This window comes from Pholcus phalangioides, unplaced genomic scaffold, assembly GCF_987345545.1.
Source record: "Pholcus phalangioides strain wild (caught in Gottingen) unplaced genomic scaffold, Ppha-v1.0 ptg000015l_1, whole genome shotgun sequence".
Classification (NCBI taxonomy): domain Eukaryota; kingdom Metazoa; phylum Arthropoda; class Arachnida; order Araneae; family Pholcidae; genus Pholcus; species Pholcus phalangioides.
Window position 1 is genome coordinate 2,549,899 of NW_028301608.1, and position 22,544 is coordinate 2,572,442.

At 36.1% G+C, this 22,544-nt stretch overlaps 1 protein-coding gene across 3 annotated transcripts in view; it reads left to right on the forward strand.

Moving 5' to 3' along the window:
- The window catches only part of LOC149075238 (membrane-associated guanylate kinase, WW and PDZ domain-containing protein 1-like), a 102,149-nt gene extending 80,113 nt beyond the window's left edge, over window positions 1-22,036 (forward strand). For all 3 annotated transcript variants that reach the window (XM_089242540.1, XM_089242541.1, XM_089242542.1), the window contains exons 17-22: window positions 9,707-9,826; window positions 13,140-13,307; window positions 15,562-15,596; window positions 16,679-16,849; window positions 17,203-17,344; window positions 18,278-22,036. In XM_089242540.1, the coding sequence (XP_089098666.1) occupies window positions 9,707-9,826; window positions 13,140-13,307; window positions 15,562-15,596; window positions 16,679-16,849; window positions 17,203-17,344; window positions 18,278-18,366 (725 nt within the window). In that variant the 3' untranslated portion in view covers window positions 18,367-22,036. The remainder of the gene's footprint in view (window positions 1-9,706; window positions 9,827-13,139; window positions 13,308-15,561; window positions 15,597-16,678; window positions 16,850-17,202; window positions 17,345-18,277) is intronic.
- The last annotated feature ends 508 nt before the right edge of the window (window positions 22,037-22,544 follow it).

Genomic DNA, 22,544 nt, shown 5'->3' on the forward strand with positions numbered 1-22,544 from the left:
GAAACCCTCAAGTGCACCACTAGATTTTTTGCCGATGATTGTGTAATCTACTGCGCAATTAATGACAGATCTGATGAAGAAATTCTCCAACGTAATCTTGTTTCCATCTCAGATTGGTGCTCATGTTGGCACATGCCTATTAACCTATCTAAATTTTCATGAGAGCTACACATAAAACTCTTCCCCTCGAATTTTCATACTTGATGAATAACATAACCATATCCCAAGTTTCTCAATTTAAATATCTGGGAGTCATAATCTCGGCTGATCTCCATTGGAATAATCATATTGATTATGTCTACCAGAATTCCTCAACAAACTTTTTTTCCTTTGCCACAACCTCAAGCATTCTACTCGTGACATCAGACTTCTCTGCTACCAAACTTATATTTCTCCTGTTCGTTCTTATGCAGCTGAGGTCTGGGACCCCCACACCTCTAGTAACATTGACAAACTTGAATCTATCCAAAATAAATCAGCCTGCTTTATTTACGACTGCTGGTCATCTTTTAGTTCATTTTCCGATCTCAACTCGAACTTAATCTACACCCACTCGCTACTTACCGACTTATCTCCCGCTTAGCCATTTTTTACAAAATTATTCATGGTAATTTAAATTTCGATATGTCCGGTATTTTGTTTAGCCCTTCCTATGTTTCCAATAGACTTGACCACCCCAAAAAATTAAAATCTATTTTTGCCTCTACAGATTGGTATTAGGAAAGAAACTGAATTTAAAACATAGTTGAATGGCACAAACTCCCCTCTACTATTGTTAACTCCCTCACAATCTCCGATTTCTTGTCTAATGTTTCAAAGCATATGTGTAATCTACTGCGTTCTCTTGTATAGATACGCCTTGGAACCAACAATATTGTATAAATAAATACGATAAACATGTTGGGGTAAACCGAAAAGTTATCCATACTTATAATAAGACAACCATAAGTATTCTTATGGGCATTGTATAATATTTCATCATGTATATATATTGTTTGTAATTGCATTTTTAATTGGGTTGCTGTATTTTTCAAATGTATGACATCCATATTTATTATGGGCATCTTTTTCTCAGCCACCTCATTGGGCATTTTGCCTGTTGTGGCATTGTATTTGTTAGTTTAAAAATAGGCAGTACTTAGTAGCATCGGTAGTAATTTATCTTGTGATTTATTTGTTGGCTATTCTTTATGTTTAAATTGATTTATTGCATTATGACCATACATCCCATTTTTGAAAAATGAAAGTAATTTTTTTAAATAGTTTTTTTTATTTGGTTAAATTGGCCATTTCCGTAGAAACTACTTTTTTGCGCCAATTTTTATTTGATTTTAGTTATTCTACCAACAGGTAGAGTTGTAGATGATTCTACCTTTTCTCTTTACATCTGAGGGTTGTCGCAACTTTTTGTGGAAGGATGTGAACAAGGTGGCAGAGGTTCTGGGATGATCCTTTGAGGTTTTTTTTTAAGACCTGACACACCCCTTTTCACATCGTAGGGATGATCTGGATACCAAGGGTAGGTCATTCACTTAGTTCTGCCAAAAGTTAATCTGAAACCAGTGGAATGGGCCACAGAAAAAAATTATCTTTTTCTAATACCATTGTCTGTTCCTTCCCTACTTGAAGCCGTTCAAAAAGACAAGCCACAACAAACTCCTATGTGGGGCAGTGAGAAGCTCACTTATTACGCGACTGTTTGCTCTCACACAAACCAATTCTATGTAGTAAAATTGATTGAGGAGTGGTACCATAGCATGGCAAGGAACCTATGGCCATCCAAGACTCAGGGATCTCACGATATTTCTTGAGGACAACCTGGAGTAAGTTCATGATAAACAACCTCCAGTTGCCAGGAAAACAGATCACCCCCTCTCCCAAGAAATGTTGCCAGAGTATGGAGATGCAGAAAATTTCACTAACAATGATGACGAATCAAACTTTCTCCTACAGTCACTGGTGGCTCCAAGGTGCAATCGAAGGGCATGGGATAAAGAGTGACGGAATTGTTTGGCATGTATGGTTTTGAACTCAATCATTTTTAAATTTCGTGTCCCCATGCATCTGTTGTACACCATTCCCTGTACTACTTTGTTTTTCCATGTGTGTCTACACTGTGTTTTGATATTTAACTTTCTGTGGCTCCATGCATTTGTGTCGCATTGTCCACTGTACAGCTTTGCACTTCAGCCCACTACCATTGTTTCGCAAACAGGGGTCGAATCTTGATCCTCATGATGGGATTCCTGCATGATGCCCACACGTTTTAATTACTAATTATTAGGGGGCTAGGATTTTTATGCTCTAAAAACTTTTAAAAATGCTCTATAAAATATGCATTTATGCTCTTAAAAAACTTAATATATGCCCTATAAAACGAAAAGTATGTCCTAAAACATTTTTCATTCCTATCTCAAATAACATTAGTTTTAACAAAATAATATGGTACTGAAAAGTGTTGATGCTATACAAATTATTTTGAACCATTACTTATTGTATTAACAAAAATTCTTCGCTTTACTAACTAATCTCATCGAGCCAAAATTTCCCTTTTGAGGAAGTTTTTCCTACAAATTCATAATTAATGTGCTGCCATCTGTAGGTAAAAATACCTAGTCAAGTAGTGTATTTAGCTTTAGAAAAGCACAAGTTAAAAAAATATATATAAATAAATAAAATAATTATTTCTATTTGATAAAAACTCTCCAAATTTCCCACAAACACGGAAAAATCCCCCTACCAATTTTAGCCAATTTTCCCACAAGTTACCATCACTGACACAGATTCAAATGATTAAATGGCCAATCGTTATTGAAGCCGGCACAAAACAAAAACAGGCAAACACAGTTTTAATTCTTTTAGTTGAAATTCACTTAAACACGTTTTCGCAGCTCAAGGACTGGTGTGGTTGACTTTTACTTCACTTCAGCCTCGTCGTCGGAAAATATTCGTCGCCGTGGGTTGCTGTGAGGGGTGAGTCTTCTGATTATGCCGATTTCATTTTTGTTGAGCAGTCAGTGCACTTGAAAATGGGAAGTAAGAGTATGTCGAAACTGTGTTTTTTGCATGGGATTTCTTTTGCCAGCCATCGTGTGGCATGGGACAAGGTATCTAATGCTTATATTTCATTACTTGAATATGATATGAACGCACATAGTGATGACGACGAGGCCCCTAATGAAACTAGTGTTAGACACGACCTAATAGTCGCCATACTAAAAACTCTCGACATGCATTCGTCCCGTACGAGACATGCAGAGATTAAATCGTCTTCAAGAGGCGCGTGCAGTGGTAACAATTCTTTCTGTGAACTTATTGAACTGGGCTTTAGGTTCGTAAATTGTGAAGTTGATTATGACAAGTACGAAATTGAGGATGCTATGATATGGAAACTGGGTGAAGTGCTCGATGCCGATTCATCATCTTGTGGTATATTTCACAAAAACAGCCCTTCTCCCCGTCAATCATCTGATGACGATGCAAATAGCGTCAATGGAAAGGGAGGTCAGAAGAAAAAGAGAAATAAGAAGAAAAAGAAGAGAGATAATGGCCCGAAGGACATTATTTGTAAGCCCATTATTGTAGAAAGGTGTGAGGTGCCCCAGGGTACCCTGTGTAATGATGGTTCAAATGAATCCCCACTTGTTAGTGCCTACGCTGTGGCCAGCGCATCAAAGGTCGATTTGGCCAATGCTGTAACAGCAAATAATGACGTAGTCGCTCCAGCCAATGGGCAAACAGCTACTTGTGACGTCATTGCTACAGCCAATCAGGACTCAACCAGCAATAAGACGCGCAGGAGCGATGTCACTAAAGCTATACCATCAACAAGTACCGTAGGAAATGTGGGAAATACAGGACAAAATATCGGAAACTCTGGAAATAATTCAAAAAAATGAAGAAATTGATGATCCAGACCCTGATAATCCTAATCAATGGAGAGAAGTCTCTCATAAGAAAGTTCGCATTCTCCCATTGACTCTTACCAAGTATGGGAACTGGATGGAATTGCTGCAAAAAATTAAAAGCACCTGCCAAGAGACTTTTTCGGCAAAAACAGCCGGTAAAAATATGATGTTGTTTTTGAACTGCGAAAATGACCACCGTGCGATTACAAAAATGTTTGATGCGAATAACATAAAGTATAGCACATACATGCTCCATTCAGATAAGACAATAAAAGTGGTTTTCAAGGACTTAGAAAGAAATACCCCCTGTGAAGTGATCAAAGAGTCGCTGGAAGCCAAGGGCTTCGAAATTATAAATGTTGCTCAGTTAAAAAGCCATAGAGGACAGGGCCCTGACAGAATAGTAGTACCAATTCCGATTTGGCTAGTGGAAATGCCCCGAAAAAATCGGAGTAAGGAAAGTTATAAGTTGACTTTTTTGAACTACATCAGAATTCGAGTTGAGATGTATAGAAAACGCCAGGGTGTGGTCCAGTGTTTCAATTGTCAGGCCTGGCGACATACATCGAAGTCATGTCATAATGATCCACGCTGTGTCAAGTGTCCAGGGGAACATCACTCCTCTGAATGCAGTCTGAAGCGGGGTGAGCAAGACCCGATATGCACCAACTGTGGAGGAAAACACAGTGCAAATTACAGAGGCTGTTTATCGTGCCCCACTAGCAAAGACAGAATGGCCAGAAATGAAAACACGACAAGATGTCCAGATATACCAAGAAACAGACCAAATATTGTTATGCATAATCGTGAAAATGATAGACAATCCGACAAGTTGAGACCAAGTCACAAATCTCAATATAAATCTCAAGATGACCATGATGATGACTGCTCAAGCGTCAGTTCAGCTAGAGGCTGGCCCAAAGGAAGGAACGGAAGGTTCAACGAACCTAAAAGGACTTCTACTGTACCAACGGCCGAGGCAGTGCCAACTCATGATGACGAGAGTGTCGTGGTTCAGCGGGCTACCGACAAGATGGTGCCTTTTGCCAAAATGCTGAGGTCCCCTCCTCGACGAAGTGAATCACCTGCAACAGCTGTTAGAGACGTGCGGGTCTCCAAAGCAGCTTCCAATAGCAGTAAAGTAAACTGCAATGTAGTGAGACCAACAGCTACGAATCAACGATCTGACATGTGTGGTGGCAACCGTGTGGAAAAAGAACCCATGAAAATAGCAAATAACGATATCAATATGAACTCGAATAGCATAATTTTCCCGATTCAACAACTAATATCTATTACGAAGGACTGCTTTCTGAAAATCCTCAGAGCTACTTCAAACGAGGAGAAAATAGAAATCTTCTTCAACTGTTTTCTAACAGCAGCTGAACACTTATTTGCTTCAACACTCACAAATGTTTAGTACACCAAATGTTGTATTGCATAACATGAAGATCATGGCTTGGAATGCCCAAAGCTTGGTCTCTAGCATGACTGAGTTCAGGGACATCCTTGTCACTGAGGGTGTTCACTTGGCACTGGTGGGGGAAACTTGGCTTCGTCCTTATCACACTGCCAAAGTAGCAAATTATGACTGTATCAGACAGGATAGAAGCTTTGGTCCAGGAGGAGGAGTAGCTATATATGTAAAGTGACACATTAATTATGATATTATTCAGCTACCTCCTTCGACACAATGTGAGGTAATAGCAATAGAGATCTACGTAAACAATAAAAAAATTAGGATAGGAGTGTGCTATAAACCTCCGAGAAATACTATAGACATTCCACTTTTTAACGAATTTTTCAATTGTCAGTACCCAGTGATAATGTGTGGCGACATGAATGCTAAATCCTTTCTGTGGAACTCGTACTCTACAAACACCCAAGGCAGGGTGCTCGAAAATTTTTGTATCAGAAAGAGCATTCAACCTTATGCGCCATACACTCCAACTCATTTTCCTGACCAGGCTGGCCAGTCACCAGATATTCTTGACATAGCGCTTGCTAAGAACCTTACATTTGCTATGTCGGTTCACGTTCAACCTGTCACGGATTCTGATCACAACCCTATATTTCTGGTAGCGGATTTCAATATTCCTTTTATATGTAAACCAAAGAAAATAGTGATATGGCCATTATTTAAGCGAAAGCTGGCCAGAATCACCTTGCCTTCCTTCACGGGTGGCAATATTGATCAAATTGAATCTGACTTATTGTTTCTCACAGAAACCATCACTAACACTGCTAAGGAATCCACCCGAGATGCTCCCACTAATAATCCACTGGGTATTCCCCGCTGGATTAAGGAACGCATCAAATTAAAAAACAAATTTAGGAGGAAATGGCAAAGAACGTTAAATCCGTACTACCAAGATAGATACAGATCTATAAAAAGAGAAGTATCTAGAGAAATCAAAGAATTTATGAGTGAGCGTTACTTCAGCTTTTTACGTGAGTAACAAACTTATCAAAAACCTCAAAAAGAAAAAAGCACCTGGTCAGGACACCATCACCAACAACACTATCAAGAATCTCCCCGAAAATATGGTTCGCCAGCTGGTCAACATATTCAACGAATTACTTCGTACAAACCACTTTCCGGCAGAATGGAAACTCGCTAAAGTTAAGGTCATCCCCAAAGCTGGACATGACCTACACTATCCACGGAATTGGCGCCCAATCTCACTTCTCAGTTCATTAGGGAAACTTTTTGAGAGAGTGGTAGTCATCAGACTACACAAATTTGTAGAGGACAATGACATTATCGGTCCAGAGCAACATGGTTTCCGCAGCAAGCACTCGACTACCACTCAATTATTGCGGTTCGTAGAACGAATTCAAGAAGCCAAAATTTATAAAGACACTGCAGCAGTAGCCTTTTTCGATTTAAAGAAATCTTTTGATAAAGTTTGGCACAATGGGCTGCTGTTTAATATGATTCGCATGGGAATGCCGTATAACATCATCAAATTTGTGAGCAATTATCTCGACTCGCGCTCCTTCCGAGTACAGATAAATGACTCAATATCTAATTCTAGACAGATTCGTTCATCAATAGCTCAGGGAAGTGTGTTAGGTCTTATCCTACACAATTTTCATATGAATGACTTCCCAGTTGCCCCTAAGGGTTTCACCGCTCTTTATGCCGACGATAGTGCCCTTTGTTGCACAGATTAGGACCCTGGCAAGGCCCTTTCAAACTTGTAAGAAATGGTAAGATTGGTCGAGCGCTGGTGTGTGCGAACCCGTGTTGAACTGAATGCAGATAAAACCAAATTCATGTGATTCACTAACAAGTACTCATTACCACAACAAGCACACATAGAGGTACAAGGAGTTATAATCAACCCAGTCATTCACAATAAATATTTGAGGGTGATAATGGACAAGAGATTCAGTTTCTCCCGGCAGTGTGTTGATGCCATCCGTAGGGCGACCGTGGCCTCGGTCATGCTCAACAGACTAAGCCACAGACACTCAAGTCTTTCAATTCGAAATAAAATTATTCTGTATAAGATGGCAATTAGACCGATTCTTCTGTATGCTGCGCCTGTTTGGTTGTTCTCGAAGAAAATGAATATCATCGCTCTGGAGAGATTTCAGAACAAGACTCTGAGGAGATACACCGGACTACCTTAGTACGTTAGAAACGTTAATATCAGACGTGATTCCGGAGTTGCTGATGTAACGTCATATGCAAAGAAACTGGCAAAGAACTTATTTGATAAATTGAACGATTCTGAATTTCCACACCTTGCGGAGATTTCATCATATGACAGTAGACACAAAGCACGATTAAAAAGACCAACAAATTTTCTACACATGACTCGACCTATGTTGCCAGGTCTATGAAGATTTGAAAACTTTTGAAAGAAAAAAAAACCCTTGGGTCTCAGGTGAACCTACGTCTTCACCCACCTTATTAGAATCTAACTATCATTGCAAAGCGCACTACTGCACAGGAATTGGCAGAGTCATGATGAAGGGGGTTTGATGGATTATAACTATCCATTGGAACCTCGTTTCACCAATTACGGTTTTCGGTTTTCTATTTATGGCCACACACATGCAATGGCCATCAATGTCATTGCTGATTGGTTGAAAACCCTGAATTTCATAATTTTTTACCAATCAGCAACAACGTTCTATTTTTAGTGCATATAAATCCTAGCCCTAAGAGCTCTCGTCAGAGGCGGGACCGCAAAAATCAACCTGAAACGGAATTGGAATAGCGAGGAAAAAATTTACTTTTTATTAAAAATGATTAAATATGCAAAATATGCCTTAAAATTGTGAAAATATGCTCTATCACACAAAAATTGCGAAATATGGGAAAAAAATATGCAAAGACATAGAAATCCGAGCTCTACTAATTATTAGCTAGAACTTGGCTTTTAGCTTGTGGCAGTGGTAAATGTATGGTGAAAGTAGATGAAATGAGTGGGAACACCACAGAACAAACAATTAGCCTTGGGTGATCACTATCGGAGGCCACTCAGTTGGATTGTACATTGTTATCGAGGTCAGATATTCAAATCGGATTAACTGAATGAAAGAATACATTGGGAATACAGTGGGATAGTCTATGTATAGATTGTGAAATGCACATTTGACTGTATGAGGTTCAGAAGCTGCAAACTTATAAGGGTACCTTTGCTGAAAGCAAGTCATCACTCTAAAAAAAATTTTGAGCCAGAGCAATGTGCTTATGATGGGAATTTCTAGGATATATAAGCTAGAAAACACAGTGTAAAGACTATCAGCAATGAGGGGCAAATAACATTATCTGACTAGTCCCATTTCCAACTATACTAGGCTGTTGAATGGCAGAAAATATGGTGGAGCCGTATGAAACTATGATCCAACATGCCAGATTGAAATCATGTGCATTCATCGTGATTTGATTATGGCATGATGTAGAGCCGTTTTAATGCATTGGCTCAACCCAGGAAGAAATAACTCCAGAAATTTTTCGCCTACTTTTTGAATAATTCGCAGAGTTTAGTTCAAAAACAAAACCTCCGACCTTTGCTCCGATACATTTTTATCATATTAAAAACATTTCATTTCGTTGATTCAAAACAAAGAGAGCTCCTGGCTTTATTTTAGCATAAATGTAAATTTTTGAAATACTTGAAAAAATGATTTATTTTCGAATCTCTTTGCAGAGCACCCAGAAATCCTTGGCGGAGCACAGTTTGGGAACCCCATTCCTAATGAAATCTTTACATTTTTCCAATCGATTTGACCATCCCAAAAATCAAAACCTATCTTTGCATCCATAGACTGTTTTAAATCTAGTTTTAACCCTCAAACAATAACCGATAGGCACAACCTCCCAACCAATATTATTGAATTCTAATTTTATCTGCAATATCAGCCGTCATCTTTGTCGAATTTCACCACTGTATTCTCTTGTATAGGACTCGGCCAAGCAATATTGTACAAATGAATAATATCAACATTTATCAGAGCAGCACCACAGAACTTATTGCATTGCTACCGTCAAATAATGTAGTAAAACTCCTTAAAACGATATTCAAGGGGCCACTGAAATGTATCGTTATAGATGGAGTATATTAGCACAATGAAAAGTGCATCAGGACCAGAGACTAATATTGTTAGATAGGCAATTAATATTGTTATAGAGATGTATAATATTGTTGTATATGATTTTCACTTTATTTTGAAAGTGAGTGATGATGCTTGTTATTTCAAATGTATAAATAATGATACATATCAACAATATTGATGGTGCTAAAGACTTTGTCAACCATGTCGTTTTCATTGATTTGCAGCCAATAATGGAGACAACAGAAAGATTGGTAATCGATATGATGTAACTTTAGTTCGCAGTGAAGAAGAAGGATTTGGATTTGTTCTTATATCTTCTCTGAACAGGAAAGGATCTGCAATAGGTGAACTTTTATTTGTGGTTTTTAATTTAGCATTAAGTTGCTTACGCATAGTCAAACGTGGGAAAGGGGGAGAGAATTCCAGTTGTTTTGAAAGTTTTCAAAGTGATAAGGAAGGTAAAGCTTTTAGATGTCTAAAGTGTGATGACTCACTAACATGTTATTTATGGCCTTTCCAAAGAAAAAGGGATCGATTCACACACAACACGATAAATATAGCCGATTACAGCCTGTGAATCATAGCCATCTCACATATCTGGCCAGCAAACTGAACATATTGTACACCCATCTTGTACACGTGTGATAGTCATTGATGTGATAGAAAAATACATTATTGCTGTCGAGGTCAATTAAATGGAAGGAAGGCAACAATTACAGAAGACTTTTGATTATTTTTCATTGGAATTTTGATTATTTTTCTTAGAAATACACATTTTTTCTCTAAAATGTTTAGTTTTTGCTCAGTTTATACACAGGTTTTGAATTTTGTTGGTCCTCAAGTTGGTGGGGTCGGTTTATACACGAACTGGTGTGTACACAAGTATGCATGGTACATATTTTTTGGTTATCATATGATGAGAGAAATTTAAGGAATATACGAGACAATGGCTAATATACACTGGTGTAAGAAATTAAGAGAATTTGCAGACTTGGTCGATTATCTCTAGAACTACTGTACCGATTTTAATGAAATTTGATGTGTACATACATTGATACAATACAAAACAAATAACCATCCAATAATTGTAATACACACGCATGATCGTGCGTAACACTCGTTGGAGTCGGAAGGTATGAAACAGCGGTTGCAGAATAAACAAAAAAATGGGTTAATAGCGGGTATGGTCCCCTCTTACAGATATACAGGTCTCGCGGCGTGATTTCATACTTAAAATAAGGCAGTTTATCATTTCCTGTGGCAATTGGTCCCACTCGTTCAGCAACGCTGTTTTCATTCCCTGGATGGTTCCCGGGGAGGGGGGGGGTTGTGAGTTGCAATTGTCCTCCCCAGAGCGTGCCAGACATGCTCTCTAGAGTTAAGGTCTGGAGATCTGGCTGGCCAATCCATCCGGCGCATATCCTCACTCTCTAGAAAATCGTCGAGCAGAAGAGCTCTATGTGGCCTCACGTTATCGTCCATTAAAATGAACTCAGGGCCAACTGCACCCCTGAAAAGGCGAATATAGGGCTCCAAGACCTCATCCCTATACCTCACACCAGTCACTGTAACGTGCCGATGGTGCCCGGTGTAAAAGTTCGAAGTCGCCGTCACGTAAATCTGTTGTTGTCATAAATTTTGTTGCTATTCATCGGCAGCGGTGATCGTTTGGCGACGATCAAGGCTGATCGTGATGATGTCCGCCTGTGATTGCATGCAAATGAGGTGACCTTGAAGCCGATTGGCTTGGTTGGACACGTGCGGTCGGGAGTTTTTCCTTTAAATACCGGCCGTACGTTGTAACAACTCTCTCAGCGCTCTTCCTTTGTTTTGTTCATTCAACTGAAGCCCTCTAGTTGAACGGTTCTCTGTCTTGCTGCCTTATCATTTGGCCTTAGGCTGGGAAAATGATCCAACAGTTATTCAAAATGAAATAGTTTATAGTATCTGAATTTGTTTCCCGGCAGGTCCGGAATTGAAAGCATTAATTTATCTTCATAGTCGAAATACTTCATTGCTGATGATAGACGGAAAATAACGTAGCGGCTGGCCTTGTCAAGGCTATGTGCAGTAAAGTAACATCTTGGAGATCCGGCTCTCAACCGAGAGGCCCCCTGCAAATTCGCAGATGGTGTGAAGCTAATGGGGGCAATCGGGAATCAAAGTGATAGGGAGTTGCTCCAGACCAACTTGAACAGGATTGCAGCATGGGCAAATGAATGGAGCATGACGTTTAGCGTTGACAAGTGCATGGTCGCTCATTTTGGATCGAACAACCCACTGTAGCGTAGTGGTGAACTCATTTTTGCCAATGAGATAACAAATCATTATTCTTGATTAAATGATTTTTAATTTTAAATAACAATATATGTACATTCTACATTTTAGTTAAAATACTTGAGTGTCAACCACGTTGGTCGCACATCCATTCACTATCTCGGTTCGTCTCTTCTCTCTCTAAGTTCTTATCTCTCGTTAGACGATGGCGTACTACCTGTACAGGAGCAGGTGTTTCCAACCGGCAGATGTTTGGACACCCGCCGGGGCAGTCCACATAAGTTCAAGGGGTAGGATTTGATGGACGTCACACCACAGTTCTCTTATGAATTGAATGGTGTCACTATCCCAGATGCAACTAGGGTCATCGAACGGTCGCCCATTGATCCATACTCCAATCTCTATGCTCTCTGCACCATGATAAACGGATTATCCTGTCCGTAGAAGTGAGCGGGATGCAAACAGCAGGTCTTCTTGCAAACAACCCTCTCTCATGAAGTCTTTTGGAAACAGTCACCTTTGATACACGGGTTCCTGTGGCTGCATACAAGTCACGAGACAGCTGAGAAGCTGTAGCACTCCTGTTACACCTCGCTATAATCGACAAATGGTGATCTTCTCTGGCCGTCATGGCTCTTGGATGACCTTGCCCAGGCTTTCTCTCGATGGATCCGGTATCCTGGAACTGTTTCCATAAGTTACACACGATGCTGGCCGTTAAATTGAACTCTCTACAAATCTAGACTTGAGATTGGCCTGCTTCTAGCCTCCCCCACAATTCGCCACCTCATTCCATCATCTAAACGTTGGTGGTTACTCATTTTTACTGTTAAAATTTGAAATTAACCGATTGCTGCAAAATAACACCAAGAAATTCGCCGAGGTGTGCTAGCGAACGAAATGCGTCTTAACTTACGCGTGCTTATAAAGCCTGTTTCTCTACTGGCTCCGCCTACACACACGTGTACGCTTGCGTATTTGACATACAAGATTTGGATTTTTGTCTAGAAGCAGTGATTTTACATTCAGTTCAGTTCTTTTCATGAAATTCGGTAAAATATGCAAATTCTCTTAATTTATTTCACCAGTGTATCAAAATCAGATCTTCATGCTACATCATCCTAGGAGTATCCTTTGCTCTCAATTATCCTCGCTTCCTCTCTGTGGGGTCTTTTGGCATCTCCTTGCAATCTCATCTTTGTCAAATGGGTTGATTCAGAAAATCCTAACCTTACATAAAAATACTTATTTTCATAGAATTCTCAGCAAAGTACTTCCAGTATGGTGTTTATTTTTACAAAGTCAAATCCACCAATGAAAAAAAAAGAAATTATGCATCTCTGTCATAGATTTTTAACATTTCCATTTGTTTGTTCATAGGCAGAATCACTGAAGGAAGTCCTGCCGAAAGGTGTGGCCAGCTTCACATAGGAGCTGTGATTGAAGCTGTAAATGGAGTTAGTATATTAGATATGCATCATGGAGACATTGTCGGGCTCATCAAAGATTCTGGCCTATCAATCACATTGACAATCAACCATATACAAGGCAATTTTTTTTCTTCTTATTACCACAGTAGAAACCCCATAATCCTGAACCTTGGTGATTCTGAATTTTAGAACTTTCCGGATTATGGATCAAGTTTTATTCATTTCAAAATTTCCATATCTAAAGCAGTTACACGTGTCTATGAGATATGCTGATTCAAGTTTTTTTTTTTTTTTTTTTTGAGAAGATCGTTTATAAAGTAAAACATTTATGCATAGAAACATATAATTAATTTGTCTAATTTACATATACCGTAATTTCCTGGTGATAATCCATAGCTGTAGTAATCTGCATGTGAAAATTTTACTCATACATTCCTTTCATAGACTGGAAGAGATTGCTTGTTCCATTTTTTGTATGTCAGTATTTGTGCTCACATCTATATACTATCAATGGATGTTTTAAAATAAATACTTTTTATCAGTTAATTGATATAATATTCATTTTTAGTCCAATTTATCAGAAAAAAATCTGTATTACTGATCCTTAAATCACTTTATATGTTATTGGAATATGTTTAGCGAGAATTGCTTGGAACGTATCATTATTTTCTGTTGTTTTATGTTTGTGAATCTTTTAGAGTTTTTCTTCTAGCTTTTCTCAAATTTTTATAGATCCATAATCTTTGGCATTGTTAGTCTAACCTTCCAAAACACTATTTAAGAAGCATCATAGCTAATCAGTCAGAACTTTCTGTATTTCCTTTAATACTCTCATTCTCACCATTTTCTGAATTAATCCTTTCTCAGTTCTTACTTATGCCACAAAGTTTGCCATTCATTAATTTGTTACTAATCGTTCCATCATTTTTTCAACATCCTCATATTTTGAATTGCTGTTGAAAAGGTATGTTATAAAAGTTATTTGTTTGACTGGTGTATTTTGGTGTTCATAACATACTTTATGTTTGATGAAAAAATTCAATTCGGCCCCACAATAGCTGTTTTCAGCAAGCAGAATTGTAGGATATTTATTGTAGTAGGCAGTTCTTTGAAAGGTTTTCAAGTGAGACTTACCCAAGCCTTCATTACTCCACAATCTGCATCATTTACACTGACCTGTTTGAAGTAACCTTGTGCTTTTCCGCCACATAGTTGATGGAAGTCACCATTCTATTCAGAAAGTTGCTGTTCCAGCAACACTTAATGAATTGCAAATGCTCATCCACAGAACTGGATTATTTCATTTTGTGGAAAAGAAATGCAGTAGACTCTCGGTAATCCAGCACATATCAGAGCAAGGGTATGCCAGATTACTAGAAGATCTTCTAAAAAACAATGCATAAAAATTATTTAAACCACTGTACGCCATATTTTCATTAGCAAAGCACCATATAAAACCAAAAATGAACTGAACTTTAAAATTTTAGAATATTATATATTTTATTAAGCTATTGAAATGAGTTTGCATGATGAATCTGTGCGTTTCTTTTCTGTGACAAAAAAAAACACTACTGGTAACTGTATTATTCCATTTGAGTAAAAAACAGGTTTTACAGGGCATATTCCTTGGCAAGGTCAACCAACTTTCTTCCTTTTTTCAAGCTTCTATTATTAAGAAGCTTGAGAAAGGAAGGAAGTTGGTTAATAATCACATTTTTTTGAACGAGAGTTAATGTTTAGACTGCAATGACATTACACACGTGAAACAACAGAGATGCAGACAATACACCATCTCAAATGAAGGGGACTGGGAATCACAAGTCGAAGCAAAGACTGACCTGGTGTGACGGGTGGGTTACAATATTTTTACAATAGTTTCTTCACATCTGCATATTTTTGGGACATGTTTATATGCATATGTTTTTCCCATAACAAAGTGGTCTGGCAAGAGAGCAAAAGAATCAGCCAGAAAATACTGGATTAATGCATGGCCAGATTATCAAGAGTCTACTGTAAATAGAAAATATCTATGATAAAAGTAGAAGGCATATTTTCGAAAGGTTTTGCTGTTGTGATTATCTTGATTGGAGGTTGAAGTTGATTTGAGTTGATTTTTCCTCTTCGATTGTCTGATAAAAAAAATATATATATATTTTCCGTTGTTTCCAGAGAGACAAGGCGATTACAAAAACTTCCATCTTCAATGTAGAAAATAACAGGAACTGTTGTCAAAAGCCCATATTTCCTGTCAAATGAAAGCATTTGATAGGGCAAATGATACACAAATAAATAAATGTTATAAGAAATATATATATATATATATTATAGCCCCACACATCAATATAACTTATAATTTTATTGTTTTTTATTAGATGATTCTTCTAGTGCAGCGTCCACATCTCAAAAGGTGAGTTCACCAAGAGCGTTAAAATTTCCATATTAGTTTATTGTTGAGGTTTAATAGCTTAGGTCAATGTAAAATCTGCCTCATGTACAGCAGGAGATGCTGATGTTTCATGAATTCCAAAATTTTGTGTATACACTTGAAAGAAAGAGAAACAGCATCAAGATGACCACAAAAAAATCCCAAAAGATAACTAGAGACTGCAGGACTCAAATTACCCTTTTTAATATTGATAAATACATCAACACCCCGAAGTTTTGCAATAGGTAGACCAATGATAACTGCAAGTGAAAATCGCTTTAGTCAGCATACAATTTTGCTTACAAAGGCAAATAAATATATGTTAATTGAAACTAAAAGTGGAAAAAAACAACCCAATCTTTTGGTGAAAATTGTAATCAAAAAATGTAATTTTATCTGCACAATATACTGAATGGAAAGTTGATGAAACGTGTCTTTATAATGATGTCTTCATCAAATGTAAGATACCCCAGGGCTGCAATCGGGTCCTTTAAAAAGTCCATATTTTTTTTAATTTGTGCAAATGACTGTGATGTGTATGTTGAATGTTTTCATAATACCTTATCTTTGGAGGCAAGAAAACAACTTTTACTTTATAGTCGAAAATTAATTAAGAGTTGCGGACCTGGTGAATTGTTATTGATGTGTGTGTGAGAGCATCGTATTAAACATTTTTTTAAGGCTGGCAATAACATTGGACCTTGGATAGAAACTGTAACTAGTATGGTATGAAATGAAAATGAGTCTGCAAAAATGGCAGATACCACACCAAGCCTTGAAATGATGTTCCTAAAAGTCACTGCAAAGTTATCATCTTTAGCAATTTCCCCAACTTATACTGTAGTCTCTCATGAATCAGCGTAATTCAGTACATAGACTGTTATGATCGACGATTTGATTCTTACTTGACACTACCGATATTCACTACCAACTCAGCAATTACCCTGTAATTATGCTTGAGTTTGAGGAATATGAATTTGTCACAGAAAATCGTTTAACTTTGAGTTCACATAACTCTGGGTATTACTTGTAATTGATTATTATTATTTTTTTAATGTTTACAGGAAGACGAATCACTGTTCGATTCCAATGATGGTTTGCTTAATATTGATCTTCAGAGAGGAACGAAAGGATTTGGTTTCAGTATTAGAGGAGGCAAAGAGTTTCACAACATGCCCTTGTTTGTTCTGCGTATTGCAGAAAATGGGCCTGCTCATCAGGATGGAAGAATCAAGGTAATATCAGTAATTTTTAAAATTGCCAATTGCCCCAAAGCAGAATATGCCAAAATCTGTGACTTAACTCGCTAGAAGAATTTTAAGAAAAGTGTAGAAAATGCACTAGTATGAGAATTTTTACCGCATAACATTTCCAGTCAGCTGAGGGCTTGTTGCAGAACAATGCAAAGCATTCTGCTTTGGGTCCCAATTGTATTCAGAATCATCACATTGAGAATACATTTACAATGAAGCTCTATTTATTATTATCATCATAAATTATTGATTCAATGTTTTGAATTATAGGAATATTGAACATCATTAAATCAAGATTGAAATCCATAGATGTTAATGTTCTTTGTTCTTTTTAGGTTGGTGATCAGATCATGGAGATAAATGGTGTATCTACTAAAATGATGACTCATGCAGGTGCTATTGAACTGATCAGAGAAGGAGGTAGTGCGGTTCGCTTGCTGGTCAAGCGAAATAATCAATCTATGCCCATATTGGCAGGTAAGATTCAGATCATCCTAAAACTTCTATGCTGTCTCCACCAGGAAAAACAATGTGAGAGATTTTGTGCTTGTGAGGGCAGAGGGCCACTGTTATAAATCATCACTAACTCTAATTTTCTAACACACCCTGCCTATTTTGAGGCAACATAAGTATGCCGTGTTGCATTAGTTCAAATTTGTATAAAGTCCAAGGTTCCATCTTTTTATCTATCTAAAACTTGTACAAAAATAGGCATAAAACTATGATTAACCTCACAAATCTCGGAACATCTCCCAGAATACCACTCAATTTGAGTGCATGGGTATACAGGGTGGAAACTTGCTTGTTTCACCTCAAATAACTTGTAAACCATTGGCATAGTAAAAGAAAAAGTATTTAAGTAACATGCTCATCTTACGTAGATATGCTGTTTATTTTACTATACAAAGTTAATTTTTATATGGTCTCCCTGTAACTATCAATAAGAAAGTTTTCCTGTCTCTCCTGAGCCTAAAAAAAAATTCCATGTTTCTAAGTGCAATATAATCTGAAATATTTGAATTTGAAAATAGCTGGAAATGAGAGAAAAGAACAGCGTATGAAACATAGAATGAGTTTGTCTTTTAGTTTAAAAAATTAAAATTTGTATCCCAGTCCTTATACTTATGGTTTAGTAGTAGTCTTTATACAGCCCTTAACAAAATGAATGACACATCTCAGATGGGCACATGTTTTAAATACTTTTTCTCATTCAAAGTATGTTTGTATATCCAATAGTTTATGAGTTATTTGAGGTGAAACTAACTCAAGTTTTGACCCTGTATGTAGAGCAAAGAGGAAAGTTTATAAAAATCAATGGTAAAATTAAAATTTAAAGGGAAAAAAAAAATTAATTTCAGAAAATTAGTTTCAATGTATTGTGTAGTAAAATATGATTACTTTGTTTTTCAGGGACCAATCAACGTCTTCCATCTCATGCGTCACCAAATCATATTTTCAACCCTGTTAGCAGCGAAAATACTGGACATATGATATCGTGACAGCAAAAAAATTAGAACTTAAGTTTTTTTTCTGCCATAGGTGACAAAGTTGAATGCATGCATTTCCGCAGAATGCGTGTAAATTGATATGAAAGGATAAGTGCAATTGGTTGTTTTTGTTACATGCTTTTATTTTTTTAAGATCACAGTAATGTGTGCAATCCAGAAGTGCTTCAAAATTACGATAATTGTTTCATTGTTGTTGTTGTTGTGTTGACTGTATGTTAAAATCTGAGCTTCATATTGATGATAAATGTTATTCAAAAGTATAAAGCTATACCGGTTACTCAATATTTCCAAGCAATATTCATTTTATACAACAGGTTTATGATAAGTGAATTTTTCTCTGATTCCACAAATATTTTATGTAAATAACATTACATTGCTATTGAAAATTGTCAATGAATCATACACTAATTCCATTATGTAATAAAATTATATATAATTTTATTAAAATATTATGCAGGGTAGATGAGAATTGGACAAATTTTAAGAATTGATAATAAATCAACCAATTGATATAAAAAGGTGCGGTTTGCAGCAAAATGCTTATCGTGGACTAAAGATAAATTTTAAAAAAAGTGTAAATTTCACTCGCAGGTGGTGCTGTAAAATAAAAAACTTGACGTAGCACATAAAATGTAACACAAACATTGCATAAATTAACGTTTATGACAATTTGCATTGCATAAAACTATCACATTCCCATATAATCACCCTTTTTAGCTCAGGCTACATCTGAATGTATGAAAGGTCCTGTTGAAATATGTATATGTTATGGTAAATGTGATGATCCCTAATTGCTGGTTGTTATGTATAATTATCAATCATCTTTAAGTTTGATAAATTTTCCTACATTTATCACTTTTACCAGTAATTATGCATAATTCCTGAATGAAGCTAGTAAGTAAGATAAATATGGAAGAAATCATGTGGAAATAGCACTTAAATTCAATCATTTATCAGCATCTCCCATATGTGGTGGATGCACTACTCATGTAGAAATTAAAATAAGTGTTATGTTAAAAATTTATAAATTATTATCAGTCTTGTAATGTTAGCTTTCCTCGCATTTTTAAACATAATCAGCATCACTGATCGAAACCATCATCCTAGACTGAAGTTGGAGCAAAATGTTTGGTAAATTTAATTATTTCATTGGTGATTCATCATATTTACCAATACGAGATGGAGATTATACATAATCATCAGTAAATGTGATAAATTTATAAAATATAGCAAACTTACGAGAATGGTTGGGGATTATATATAGCAACATAAGATGCATCATATTTACTGTAACATATACATGTCAACACCTTATTTTGAAATACTTGTACCTCAGTTTTTTTCAAAAATGTCTTTTCAACAATTTTAGATTGTGAATACCGTAACTGGCCTATCACACCTTTTGAAAAAAACAAAAATCTGTAATAATCTGCGTTCTATAGAGAAAACATTTAACCCCTTTTATGTGTTATTCAATGGGACGGCTCATCCTCCTTTCTATAAAGTTAGGAATTTTTTATGTATGAGTTGTTTTCATTATAAGGTGAAGATATGTAGCTTTATTTAATGCAAATTGTCATAAACATTAATTATGCACTGTTTGTGTTACATTTTGTGTGCTATATCGAGTTTTTCACTTCAAAGTGTCCCTTGTTAGGGAAATTTAAACTTTTTAAAATTTATCAGGAAAAAGCTCTAGGCCCATGATAAGTATTTTAGGGCAAACAACATCGTTTTATGGCAATTTGTTGATTGCAATTTGTTATTGATTTTTAAAATGTGTCTAGGACTTCTCGTCCACCCCGTAATTCCATTACAAATAATCATGCTACTCTTTCTATTAGAAATATTGGGATTAAGTTGATGAGGTTGAACAAACTGACCCATGTTGATTAAATTCTTGTAAAGGGTAACTTACAACAGTAATAATAATTTGAAGCTTTCAGATTTTTTATATTCTTATGAGGCTCATTTTTGTGAATGTTATGTTGTGGCAAGGGATGCAGAAAAAAACCTCTTTTTTTTTTGGCTATTATTTATTTTGATTGTTGTATTTTAAAAAATTTGATTTTTTTTTTTTGTGCTGAGGTTGAAGTTATATTCTTCATTCACTGTTTATTTATTTCCTCCAATCTTGTTTATTTAACTCATAAATATTTTGCATATGCACAGAGTTCTTTAAACATTCATGGCTGTAGCCAGCCAGTTTGAAGATTAAAATTCAGAATGTCTCTCCATATAATGTGAGGTTATATTATTTTCATTTTATATTTTGAATTTGCTAGTAGATGTCCCAATTAATGAGAACAACTGTTTGTTCATTGCCGATCATGTGTGCCTGTGATTTCACTAATTCATTAAATGGTTTTTTTTTATAACCTTGAAGTGTGCTACCAGAATTTTTTTTTCTCACAATAGTTTGAATCACAAAGAAGATGGTTTTAAATTTTGAAAGTGATATTACTTTAATACATTTTTTTTTACGTGCAGTTTTTGAGACACTGTATATCCTCTGTAAGACCTTGTATAAGCAGTACAATTCATAATAGATTTTTTTTAATGATTTTTCTGGCTTTAATATGTATCATTAAGAATGAAAAAAATTATCAGCTCGAAAAAGAAATAGAGCGTTTAAGGGCAACTAAATTTGTTGCCTCTACAGAAAGCAGCAATTTACTTTTATTGGTTGTCTCGCACAGAGAATTGCAGTTACATTATCCTTCTCCAACTGAAACTGCTGTTGAGAGAGAGAGATAATCTTTTCTCAGCCCGCAAATCAAGAAAAGTTTCTTGATATTATAGTTGGTATTAAATTCGAAAAAAAAAACAGTTGTTTGTCTCCACCAGGACTCAAACTTAGGCCCTCTTGCAATCTGGGCAAGCACGATATCCAATGCAACATAGAGCGCAAAGGTTCCCAAATACTTTTGGTCATGGACCCGTCTATCAGCAAGAATATTCTTGAACAATAGAGGACATTTTATACAAATACAACGCCACAACAGGCAAAATGCCCAACGAGGTGGCTGAGAAAAAGATGCCCATAAAAATATGGATGTCATATATTTCAAAAAAACATAGCAACGTAATTAAAAATGCAATTAACAAAAATTGTAAACAATATATACACATGATAAAATATTATACAATGCCCATAAAGAATACTTATGCTTGTCTTATTCTAAGTATGGATAGCTATTGTCAAATCATAACGATATTAGTGCTGCAGTCTACCAACATTGCAGTTGTGTGTTTTCATGCATAAATTTAATTGAAATTTTTCCTTTTAAGTAATTTACTATAAGTCAACTTAGCATTAATTTATTTTATAGTTATCCCATTATTATATCATTTGCGAACCCCTGCCATAGAGAAACAACTCTTATTTCCTTGTAACATACATAGTAACATGGCGCGCTGGGTGGAGATATTGCTAAGTTAAGAGAGGCTGTAAATTAACCTTCACTTTATCTTTGAAAATAATCATGGTTGGCATGAGGAGACTGTGGTGAAACAAATTATTTGAGTTTCTATTAGGTGTTATGAGGAAGCACGATTCAATGTATACATGTTTTGGATCACGTGCATGTTTGCAGAATGCATTATGCTCATAAATGGAAGCTCCATTTTATTAAAAAGTGTATCAGTAAAAAGAGGAAAATTAAGCTGTGATAGTAGCACTTCTGTAAAATAATAACTCATAGAAATATAAAAAAAACCAAAATCTATATATACGACCCCTCCAGCGAATAAAAAATGTAGATTAAAATTTGTACCTACTTTTATTATATCAAAAGAAATTTACCCCATTTGAATGAAAATTCTTGATTTTATTTTATTATATCTTGAAGCAACTTAGTTTCCAAAATTTTTCAAGACTTTGAAAAGTTGTGAGAAATGGCAAAAAAAAAAGAAAAAGATTTAATAACCAACATTTCAGTGAATTTTCAAATGGTGTAAATTTCTTTTGTTGTGAGAAAGGTAGGCACAAAATTTAATAATATATTTTTATCACAGTTCAATCTCCATTTTTTTCTGATCATTTTTAGAATCAACCCTAACATTTCAATTCTTTTAAGATACTCTTTGCAAAACGGTGTATATTTCTCATTTTCAATTAATATTGAAATCTTTTTTCTGGTTTTTTTTTCATCCCTTGTTAACAGAAA